This window comes from Aquarana catesbeiana, linkage group LG05 (genome assembly GCF_042186555.1).
Source record: "Aquarana catesbeiana isolate 2022-GZ linkage group LG05, ASM4218655v1, whole genome shotgun sequence".
In the NCBI taxonomy this organism is placed as follows: Eukaryota; Metazoa; Chordata; class Amphibia; order Anura; family Ranidae; genus Aquarana; species Aquarana catesbeiana.
This window is the reverse complement of record NC_133328.1, coordinates 638,088,555-638,100,730: the sequence shown is the minus strand read 5'-3', so window position 1 is coordinate 638,100,730 and position 12,176 is coordinate 638,088,555. Positions and strand designations below refer to the sequence as shown.

The 12,176-nt window shown below is 44.0% G+C and overlaps 1 protein-coding gene across 1 annotated transcript in view; it reads left to right on the top strand.

Moving 5' to 3' along the window:
* LOC141146120 (uncharacterized) overlaps window positions 1–12,176 on the top strand; it is a 213,305-nt gene that overhangs the window by 141,284 nt on the left and 59,845 nt on the right. The window contains exon 5 of the mRNA XM_073632874.1: window positions 3,051–3,302. Coding sequence (XP_073488975.1) covers window positions 3,051–3,302 — 252 coding nt within the window. The remainder of the gene's footprint in view (window positions 1–3,050; window positions 3,303–12,176) is intronic.

Genomic DNA, 12,176 nt, shown 5'->3' with positions numbered 1-12,176 from the left:
CCCTTGGCTTTTTACCTATTTTGTTACATTACAGCCTTTTGTTCAATGTTTTTTGAATCTGAATTATATGTGATGGATCAGAACACAATAGTCTAAGTTGGTGAAGTAAAATTAGAAAAATATATACATAAAACTATTTTTCAGAAATAAAAAACTGATAATTGGCATGTGCGTATGTATTCACCCCCTTTTGTTATGAAGCTCATAAAAAGCTCTGGTGCAACCAATTACCTTCAGAAGTCACATAATTAGTGAAATGATGTCCACCTGTGTGCAATCTAAGTCACATGATCTGTCATTACATAGACACACCTTTTTGAAAGTCCCCAGAGGCTGCAACGCCTAAGCAAGAGGCACCACTAACCAAACACTTCCATGAAGACCAAGGAACTCTCCAAACAAGTAAGGGACAATATTGTTGAGAAGTACAAGTCAGGGTTAGGTTATAAAAAAAATATCCAAATCTTTGATGATCCCTAGGAGCACCATCAAATCTATCATAACCAAATGGAAAGAACATGGCACAACAGCAAACCTGCCAAGAGACGGCCTCACACCAAAACTCACAGACCGGACAAGGAGGGCATTAATCAGAGAGGAGCACAGAGACCTAAGATAACCCTGGAGGAGCTGCAGAGTTCCACAGCAGAGACTGGAGTATCTGTACATAGGACCACAATAAGCCGTACGCTCCATAGAGTTGGGCTTTATGGCAGAGTGGCCAGAAGAAAGACATTACTTTCAGCAAAAAACAAAATGGCACATTTTGAGTTTGCGAAAAGGCATGTGGGAGACTCCCAAAATGTATGGAGGAAGGTGCTCTGGTCTGATGAGTCTAAAATGTAACTTTTTGGCCATCAAAGAAAACGCTATGTCTGGCGCAAAACCCAACACATCATATCACCTAAAAAACACCATCCCCACCGTGAAACATGGTGGTGGCAGCATCATGCTGTGGGGATGTTTTTCAGCAGTCAGGACTGGGAAACCGGTCAGAGTTGAGGGAAAGATGGATGGCGCTAAATACAGGGATTTTCTTTGCGCAAAACCCGTACCACTCTGTGTGTGATTGGAAGCTAGGATGGAGGTTCCCTTTCCAGCAGGACAATGACCCCCAAACACGCTGCTAAAGCAACAATTGAGTGGTTTAAGGGGAAACATGTAAATGTGTTGGAATGGCCTAGTCAAAGCCCAGACCTCAATCCAATAGAAAATCTGTGGTCAAACTTAAAGATTGCTGTACACAAGCGCAAACCATCCAACTTGAAAGAGCTGGAGCAGCTTTGCAAGGAGAGGAATGGGCAAAAATCCCAGTAGTAAGATGTGGCAAGATCATAGAGACTTATCCAAAGCGACTTGGAGGTGTGATAGCCGCAAAAGGTGGCTCTACAAAGTATTGACTTTAGGGGGGTGAATAGTTATGCACATTGACTTTTTCTGTTATTTTGTTTGCTTCACAATAAAAAAAAAAATCTTCAAAGTTGTGGGCATGTTCTGTAAATTAAATGATGCAAATCCTCAAACAATCCATGTTAATTCCAGGTTGTGAGGCAACAAAACATGAAAAATGCCAAGGGGGGTGAATACTTTTGCAAGGCACTGTACGGTATTTCCTCTGTCTGTTATTCTCAGAGTGGATTAGAGATTTTGCTCCCTAACCATATAGTTGTTATTTATATTTGCCACTGCATAGAGATATTTAAGAATAAATTACCTTTTTTTTCTACTTTTTTCTACTTCTTCTTTTACTTTACTTTACATATTAAAGCGGTTGTAAAGCTTTGTTTAAAAAAACAAAAGAAAAACAAACATGTCATACTTACCTCCTCTGTGCAGGGGGTTTTGCACAGAGTGGCCCCAATCCTCCTCTTCTGGGGTCCCCCGCTCCTGGCTCCTTCCCGCATCAAGTGTCCCCATGGAGAAGCGCTTTCCATGGGGGCACTCGTGCAGGCGAGCTCCAGTGTCCTGCTGCTGCGTCCATTGACACAGACAGCAGGACTCGGCCTGATTGACAGCAGCGAGAGCCAATGGATCCTGCTGCTATCAATCTATCCAATAAGGACCCAAGACACTGGCTGAAGCTGGTGTGCTCATCCCCATCGCTGGAATGATCGAGTTCAGGTAAGTAAAAGGGAGGCTCTGGGGGGGGGGGGTCTGCACTACAACCGTGAGGGTTTACAACCCTTAAACTAAATTATCCACCACACTTTTTTTAAGAGGTTATTATCCGATTAAACAAAACAATAATGGGCCAGCTAATCAATTATGAAATTAATCGTTAGTTGCAGCCCTAGGCCACTGGTGCATGCTGGAGGATATAAATAATTGGGACCGGCCATTTGCTCGCCCTTTCTCTGGGCTTCAGCCTAAGGAGGTGCCGCTAGATGGAGCAATGCTGTTAGGGCCAATAGCCTGGTTTGGGCCTAATGTGTGCTGAAGTGGTCCTAAAGCTGTCCTGCCTGGTCTGAAGGAAGCTGTGCCAAAAAGGAGACACAGAGGAAATTCCCTTGCAGGAGAGAGCTGGGAAGATGGCTGGTCTCCTAGAAGGGCTTGGGGTCTTACTTGGAGGACACACTAAAATTCAGGAATGTACTTACGGTGTTGCCAGGTTGGCTTAAAGGTTCTGATGCTCAAGCTGTACGTTGATCTGGAGAGTCTCTAAGTCATCTGCTATGGTATCTGGGACCCCTAACCCTCACCTCCTAGACTGTTATTTAAGAAAACTTTAAAAACTTTAAAAAGACAAGTGACTGGCGCCCAATATCTTTTCTCTGCCCCCCTCCCCCCATTTTAGCCATGGACTCGACCCTGAGGGTGAAATGCTGGCCAGCCTCTGCCTCTGGCGGTGCTATCCTGCCTTTGGGGTGTTAGACGGGTTCTACTCTGGTAAAATAGGGGATGTTGGTGGTAACATGACTGATGCATTTAACGTGCTAAACCATAGGAGGATTTATCACTCAGTTCTTAGACGGGGACAAGACTTCCTGGAAGAATTGTACTGCTCCATAGAGGTGATACTCATTGCCCAATCTCCTTTTCTATCTCTCTAGGTGCAAAAAGGTCACAGATGTCTCCAAACCTCGGATCTCTCTGTGCTGCAGCGGGATGTCGGGTCGATACGTCAGTGTGGTGATCCGTGGGCGCTTCGAACACCTGGCACTGTGCGAAGTGGAGGTTTACACAAAGGAGAACGTGGCCATGAATGCTGGTAACATCACATGGACAGTTATCTCCGCCAATGTTTGGAGCACATCAAATGTGGTTATTTTCCTTCTTCTGTACTACTTTATAATGAACCTTCCCTGAGAGAAATACAGGGTCTGCTCTTGGTGTTGGCTCTTTTGGAAAATGTTGGCTGCCTGGCTGTTTTGTTGGTTTCTGATTTTCATGTCATACAGTTCACTTCCTTTAACTAGAATCCATAGTTGAAAAGGTTAAATAAAGACTCTAGTCCAGTTCAGCATGTATGTGTTCTCATATCCTTGTATTAGACATGTGTGGTTTGTTTATTCCGCATCAAAATTCGGGGCAATTTTCGTTATTCAGGGTTTCAGATGTATCCGAATTTCAGACTTACTAACGAATTTAAACAAATTTAAAATGACAAAACGAAATGTAGTCAAATTCGGATTGAGTTTGAATCCAATTAGATAATTAAATCAAAATATAAACATATTGCGGATTTCCTTCAAAGACTACGTGTATTAGTATAAGAATGTAAATGGTTTTGGGGGGACCCTACGCATTTTTTTATTTTTTTTGTGAATTTTTTTAGCCGGCATTTTTCTTTTTTTTTTTTTTTTTACATTCAGCTGTCAGCGGGGAAACCCCCTGACAGCTGATGACACATGGGTTGTTAAGGACGTTTACTCAATAAACAAACAGGAATACAACAGTCCACAATTTTTTTAAATCTTTGGAAGAAGATCAACACATTAATACTTCAATTTCCAAAAGTTCTGGTAACTATCCCGGCAGCTGTCCCAGTAATTCACAGGAGGGGTGCTGTGGTGCTACTCACATATATTCATCCCATAACTCTGCTAAACTCAGCCTCCTTTGGTCCAAAACCTCCTCCCCCAAGCTCCAGGGGGAGCTCTCTCGCTCAGGGGGACATCTTCCTTTTTTTTTTTCAATTGCTGACATCCCACAGATAAGGGCAGAGAGGCGAGCCTAATGCCAGAACCCATCTAATAAAGGGGGAACCCACCAAATAAATGGGAAACCCTAACTCACTCTTGCCTACACGTAACCCCAAAAACAGGGGTCTCCAAACTTTCTAAATGAAGGGCCAGGTTACTGTCCTTCAGACTTTAGGGGGGCTGTGCTGTGGTCATTGGGAGTATAAAATGTCCTGAAGTCAGTGGGAGTAAACAATGACCCATCTTTGGTATTGGGGGAGGAATACTGTCCCATCATTGGTGTCAGTTAGAAGAATAGTGCCCCATCATTGGCGTTAATGAGAGGAATAGTGCCCCATCGTTGGTGTCAGTGGGAGGAATAGTGCCCCATCATTGGTGTCAGTGGGGGGAATAGTGCTCCATCATTGGTGTCAGTGGGAGGAATAGTGCCCCATCATTGGTGTCAGTGGGAGGAATAGTGCCCCATCATTGGGGTCAATGGGTAGAATAGTGCCCCATCATTGGTGTCAGTGGGAGGAATAGTGCCCCATCATTGGGGTCAATGGGTAGAATAGTGCCCCATCGTTGGTGTCAGTGGGGGGGAATAGTGCCCCATCATTGGTGTCAGTTAGAGGAAATGTGCCCCATCACTGGTGTCATTGGGAAGAATAGTGAAATATAAAAGATGGTGTTACAAGTAAATAGATACCAAACTTGTCACGCCTTAAAATTGTGCATGCCTGGGAATGGCGTCAAACTACGCTACATTAAAATCTCCATAGGCGACGCCTTAAAAGCCTTTACAGGTTCCCAGTTTAGAGTTACACTGGAGATCTGGTGCTAGAATTATTGCTCTCACTCTGACATTCATGGTCATACCTCACATTAGACATGTGCACTGCCGAAAAATGTGTTTCTTTTAGTTTTCATTTCATTTGTTTTTTTATATAAATTCGTAAATTTGTAAATTCGATAATTCGGAGTTTGTAAATTTGTAAATTCAACAATTCGGAGTTTGTAAATCTGTAAATTTGGAAATTCAAAATTTGTAAATTTGAAAATTCGGAAATCCGAAAATCCAAAAATAAGAAAGAAAATCCGAAAATCTGAAATAATAACTAGCTAACTAATAATAACTATTAAATTATAGGTATTGGAATTTCCTTTCAAATTTGGCTGTTAGTGAACGTAACGAATATGAATTTATCTGAAGTCAACAATTATCCAAAATACCGAATGCCGCACCTAAACAAATGGAACGGAACTAATCAATAATACATAATAATAACAAAAAGTAATTTGTTACATTCCATTCGTTTAGATAAGGCATTCGTTAGTTCGGATAATTTGTAACTTCAGATAAATTCATATTCGTTACATTCATAAACAGCCAAATTTGAAAGGAAATTCCAATACCTATAATTTAATAGCTTAGCAATAGTTAAGTTATTATTAGTTAGTTATTATTTCAGATTTTCGGATCTTAATTCTTTTGAATTTTTGGATCCTCAAATTTTGAAATTTACGAATATTTACATTTTCGAATTTTCGAATTTTCAAATCTTCGGATTTTTCGAATTTCCGAAATTTAAAATTTTCATATTTTCGCATTTCAAATTTCCGAGATTTCAAATTTCCGAAATTTCGAATATCCGAAAGTTCAAATTTTCCGAAATTTCAAATCGTGCGAAATTTCGAATTTCCGAAATTTAGGATTTCAGAATATTCTTAAAAATTTGGTAAACGGGTTTTTGTTAATTTGCATATTTCCGAATTAACAATTTTGTCGAAAAATCGTTAAAAAATGAATTCAGAACAAAACGAATTGCACACGTCTACCTCACATGTGTGGTGCGATCACAGTTTATATATACATGCAGAACCTACGTATGCATTCACATTTGCATGGGGAGACCAGGGGGGGCATTTTAAATTATTTATTTATATATTTTTATTTAAATGTATTTTTTGATACTTTTTCTTTAAACCTTTTTTTATTGAACTTTATTGATGTCACAAGGGATGTCCCTTGTGACAGCATCGGTGGGACGTGACAGGTTGTCTTTATGGAGAGATCTGTGGTCTATTAGACTCCAGATCTCTCCTGGACTGAGATCAGTTTGATTGGGTGTTTTATAAGCCAGTAAACGCTTCTTAACTACTTTACGACCGAGACTCTTTTTGAGATCTGTTGTTTACAGGTTAAAATCATTTTTTTTTGCTAGAAAATTACTTAGAACCCCCAAACATTGTATATATATTTTTTCAGACACCCTAGAGAATAAAATGGTGGTCATTGCAATACTCTATGTCACACCGTATTTGCGCAGCGGTTTTACAAACGCATTTTTTTTTTTAAATACACTTTTTTTAATTAAAAAAAATAAGAAAACAGTAAAGTTAGCCCAATTTTTTTTTTTTATATTGTGAAAGACAGTTGATACCTAACATGTCACGCTTCAAAATTGCACCCACTCGTGGAATGGCCATAAACTTTGACGCTTAAAAATCTCCATAGGACGATGTTTAAAAAATTCTACAGGTTACCGGGTTAGAGTTACAGAGGGTGTCTAGTGCTAGAATGTTTCCTCTCACTCTAACGATCACAGCGATACCTCACATTTGTGGTTTGAACACCGTTTTCATATGCGGGTGTGACGTACGTGAGCGTTTGCTTCTGCGCGCGAGTACGTGGGGACAGGGGGAGCTTTAAATTGTTTTCTTTTTTTTTCTTATTTATTTTACTTTTTATTTTTATACTGTCCATTAAAAAAAAAAAAAAGGGTCACTTTTATTCCTTAACCACTTCCCGCCTGCCCTATAGCGGATTGACGTCCGGGAAGTGGTTCCGTTATCCTGACTGGGCATCATATGACGTTCAGCAGGATTACATGCCGCTGTGCGCCCCTGGGGGCGCGCATCGCGGCGATCGGTGGAGCGGTGTGTCAGCCTGACACACCGCTACACCGATCTTGGTAAAGAGCCTCCGGCGGAGGCTCTTTACCACGTGATCAGCCGTGTCCAATCACGGCTGATCACGCTGTCAATGGGAAGAGCCGTTGATCGGCTTTTCCTCACTCGTGTCTGACAGACGCAAGTAGAGGAGAGCCGATCGCCGGTTCTCCTGACAGGGGGGGGGTCTGCGCTGATTGTTTATCAGTGCAGCCCCCCTCAGATCACCATACTGGACCACCAGGGATCGCCACTAGGACCACCAGGGAAGGGGCAACATGTGGATGGCCAGGTATGTACCCCATGGCCATCCACATGTGCCCAATCTGTGCCAATCAGTGCCCACAAATGGGCACTGATTGGCACCATTATGTTCCAGCAATGCCCCCGATATGTTTTATGAGTGCCACCTGTCATTGCCCATCTGTGCCTATCTGTGCCCATCAGTGCCACCCATAAGTACCCATCAGTGCCACCCATATGTACCAATCAATGCCACCTACGAGTGCCCATCAGTGCCGCCTATGAGTGCTCATCAGTGCCGTCTATGAGTGCCCATCGGTGCCACCTATGAGTGCCCATCAGTGCCGCATACCAGTGCCACCTATCAGTGCCCATCAGTGCCACTTATCAGTGCCCATCAGTGCCGCCTATCAGTGCCCATCAACAGTGCCCGTCAGTGCCACCTCATTGGTGCCCATCAGTACCACCGTATCAGTGCCCGTCAGTGCAGCCATATCAATGTCATTGAAGGAGAAAACGTGCTTATTTACAAAAAATTTTAACGGAAACAAATAAAAACCGCAGAGGTGATCAAATACCACCAAAAGAAAGCTCTATTTGTGGGAACAAAATGATAAAACATTTGTTTGGGTACAGTGTTGTATGACCGCGCAATTGTCATTCAAATTGCGACAGCGCTGAAAGCTGAAAATTGGCCTGGGCGGGAAGGTGTCTAAGTGCCTGGTATTGAAGTGGTTAAACAAGGAATGTAAACATCTCTTGTAATAGAAAATAATTGAAAAAAAGCATGACAGGATCTCTTTAATGTGTGATCTGAGGTCAAAAAGACCTCAGATCTCACATTTACGCTTAAATGCAATTAAAAAAAAAAATTCCCTATTAAGACCTTTGGGCAGAAGTGATGTTTGATGTCGCTTCTGTCATCCAATGGTATGGAGCTGATTGGGGGCCATCTTTCCCTCACTCAGCTCCATGTTACTGAGGGGAGAGGACCCGATCGTCTCCCCCGCTACCGACAGCTCCAGTAAGCGGTGGAGACCACCGGGGAGTGGCGGAGACCACAGGGGAGCGGCGGGAGGGGCACCTCTCCCGCCGCCGATAAAAGTGGTCTTGCGGCAAATCCGCTGCTGAGATCACTTTTATCTGAAAACGAACCGCCCGCTGTTTAAAAAAATACCGGGGTTATGGCAACTATCTCTTGCCATAACAACGGTATTTCACTTCAAACAGCCGACGTACAACGATGGCGGGTGGTCGGCAAGTAGCTAACAAACAAACCATAAGTGATGGAATCCTTGTCACTTCCAGCTTCTGACATCACAGTGGGGGGGGAACAACAGGAGTTTCTCTCGCTCCTTCGAATGCATCCGATGCGACATGTCACATTGGTCCCGGGTTCTCAGTGGGTCAATAGAGCCTGGGAAAGGCGGCAGGGGGATGGGGGGCTCTCTTCTTCCTCCTGGAAAAGTAATTATGCAGCTGTAGATAACTTTTACAAAAAAGAGAATTGCCGGATGAAAAAAAATGATATCAGGATCATGGGTGCAGCCATGGTCCTGGTATCACAGCTAGTTCCCTACGATGTATGGGTCATTTCTGATGACGGGAAGCTGTTGAAGACCCTGGTACAGAAAAATAACCGATCTACCAGAAATACACATAGCTCCTAATTTTCTGTTGTGAGCTGACAACACATTGCCTTTTCTGAACCGAAATCACATGTAATGGTGTCAGTTCTGCCTTGTTACCATTTCCTAAACTACAGAATTCCCCTCTACTGATTTCCACAACACAGGGGATTATTGTTTTGCAGTTCCAGATAGGAATTAGGAGGACCAATTACACTCAACACAGACTGCAAGTTTCTAAGAATGTGCATTAGAAGCTGCAGCAAATCATTTAGAGCCCCACCTCGTTCCCTGGCAGAAGGACATCTGGCAGCTTCTAGCCCTTCTCTTCTGTAGCACTACCCCTGTAAGGGCTGCTGGATTTGTTGGGTCTTTCCCTTTAGCACAGCCAGGCAACAGAAATTTCCATGCTTTCTCAAAGGCTCAATGAACAGTCCAGGGGATTTTGTTTTGTTTTGGCTATTTAAGGAATAACTTGAATAGAGAAGAATAGGGATGCACAAGATGCCCAGAACTGAAGAACCTGAACACAGTTTGAGACATGTAGAAATAGAGGACTTGCTAATGTCTCTGGCTGCTAGTAACTCACTTCAAAAGTGCTCTTCACCTGTGGATTGATGGTGCAGCTGTGGTAACAGTAACAAAAGAGGTTCCAAACTGAAGGTGCAGTTGCTACTCCTTGCGGGAAAAACCAAAGCATCTGGCTACTGCTGTCCCAAGCTAGAGATATGAGGCTGCTCCTGGTCCTAGACATGTAAAGTATTATAGCCTTACTATCCTCTCTGTACAGGCTTGCAGTAACATAATGTAGCACCCTCTACCTAGTGTAGGTGCTAGAGTTAGATTTTTGGTTAGTACAGGTATCACTGTACAGGCTTGCAGTAACATAATGTAGCACCCTCTACCTAGTGTAGGTGCTAGAGTTAGATTTTTGGTTAGTACAGGTAAATTTAGGCAGGCCTAGAATTAAGCTAGGCCTGTTTGTTTTTGATCTGTTGGGCTGGGAGTGGTTTAGAATAGCAGCAGGCGACTGACATGCATCAGCACTTTTCTGGTACCTCAACCTGGCTTCTAGAGGATTCTAGAAGAGAGGCGGGGAAGAGGAGTGGAGTGGCATGGTCGTTCCCCAGACGACGTCAGTGATTAGACGAAACGTACGTCGGGAGGTTGACGCTCTGACATCATTGCACGCAACTACGAACGGGCGCTCGCTTGCTGGCTGGTGAATGCTCTTTTTTATACTTCAAATTTGTAAGTGTTTTACCTTATTTTAATAAAAGTTCCTATCAGATTCACACTATGGCTGCCTTTCTTCTACCCCTATGGTATGGATTCGGGTTGGTGTTTGGATGGATCGATGCTGTACGGAGGGCTACTGCTGATAGTATATTGTGACTCATTCTACACGCCCATCATCCCTAGCGGTATCTGGAGTAGTGGTTACGTCAAGTTGCCTGACCGGGATACAGTCTTGAGATGTGCCTTATAGTGCTTCCCATCTGGTAAGTGCATATGTGTGATGGTGAAGGATCACTTTGCTGGGTGTACCTAATTTTCACTTTCCCACTTGCTATTCACAGAGAACTATTGAAGGATTCTTCTAGATCTTTTCACGTCTATGGACTTTGTCATAAAAAATTTTTTTATAATTATTACTCTAATGATCTGATTTTATTGGACGTTTATGTGGGTTTCCAGTGTATATATTGATTTATTGCATTATTGATTTTTGTGCAATTTCACTTCGTAGCGCAGTCTTTTCCTTTTATTTTTCTTGTGTTTTAGGGAGCCCGGACCAATCCCCAACTAGGATTGACAGGGGGCAGGCCTCCTTGAAATACCCAGGGTCAGCCTGGCTGAGGAGGAGTCGTTCAGGTGGAAGAACTGGAGATGGAGTGTTAGGCTGTCGGGGCCTTTGAGGGAACCTCCCAGTTTGGGGGGGTGAGTGACCTTTGGCCAGGAGCTCAGAGCTGAACAGGGACCCCATACAACCCTAGGGGTGTCCTGAACAGGAGCAAGAGAGGACAGTGGGGAATACTGCCGGACAAGTCTCCAGGCGGGATTCACCAGGTGTCAGTGAGGGAGAGCTGAGAAAGGCATGCCAGGAACTGGATGTAGAGCCATTTGGGAGAGACTGTGATGTTACTAATGCAGCACCCTGGAGTTTAGGCAGGGTTTCTCCTCGCAAATTAACTTGCCAAGAGTAGTTTTCCTGGTTGATTGATAGAGATCTATTGATTTCTCCCTAAGTTTGGCCTTGTTGCACTTTTCTGTTCTACCACTAGGTGGCCGGGTACTTGGTGGTACTAGATTTGAGAAGGGCAACTCAAGGTCAGGTTATGGGTATGTGGGTGTCTCAGCCAATGGGCAGGAGTTTTCTTGGATCCCTTGGCCTGCTGGGAGAGCCTATGTATTCGGGTGGAGTCAGGTGATCTATGTTCTGTGCCACCTGGACGGCCGTCTGGGTGGACGTGTGTTGTATTGCCTGGGCTGCTAGGCCTGGAATTGGGCCTATCCAGGGCACATCTGGCTGCTAGGCTGTCTGAAGGCCCATCCAGAAGCAAGAGAGAGCAGTGTAGGGTTGGGACTGTGGCTTGCAGTCCAACCAGAAGTGATGGTTCTGCCGGCCGGAGAACCTGTCGTGATCGAAGGTAGAGGGGAAGCTGTCGTCACTAAGGGACCAACCACCTTATTACCAGGGACCACAGTGAGTAACTGAAGCAAGTACTAGAGCAGAATTCTCACCAACCAGGGACGGTGAAGAATTGGGAAACTTCAGTGGGTATCAAGCCAGGGACCCAGCCAGCAGAGGTGACGCTTGCAGAGCGGCCCTGTGTGTCAAGCTATGGACCCAGCAGGCCAGTGGGGTGAAGCTTGAGAAGTATTGGGAGTGCCAAGCTAGGGACCCAGCAGGGAGGTGGGGGTCACGCTTTAGGAAGATACAACCATAAGGATTGAAGGAGCTAAAGGGATTTAGTGGCAGTGAATCAGTGGGTCTAGTGAGAGACCACAAGCTCAGTGGGCTGAAGAACTACAAGAAGAGATTGTAGTGGAAGTGAAAGAAACTGTTACGTTTGTGTTAGGAACTGTTAAAGACTGTTGCCATAGGAGACAGCATTCCTGCACATGCAGATGTGGCGTCTTGCTGGATGCCTTTCCCTGCATGGCTGTCCTCCTATTGAAGTCTCAGAGTCTGCCAATTGAACTTGCAACTACCAAAGGGTGTCCTGAC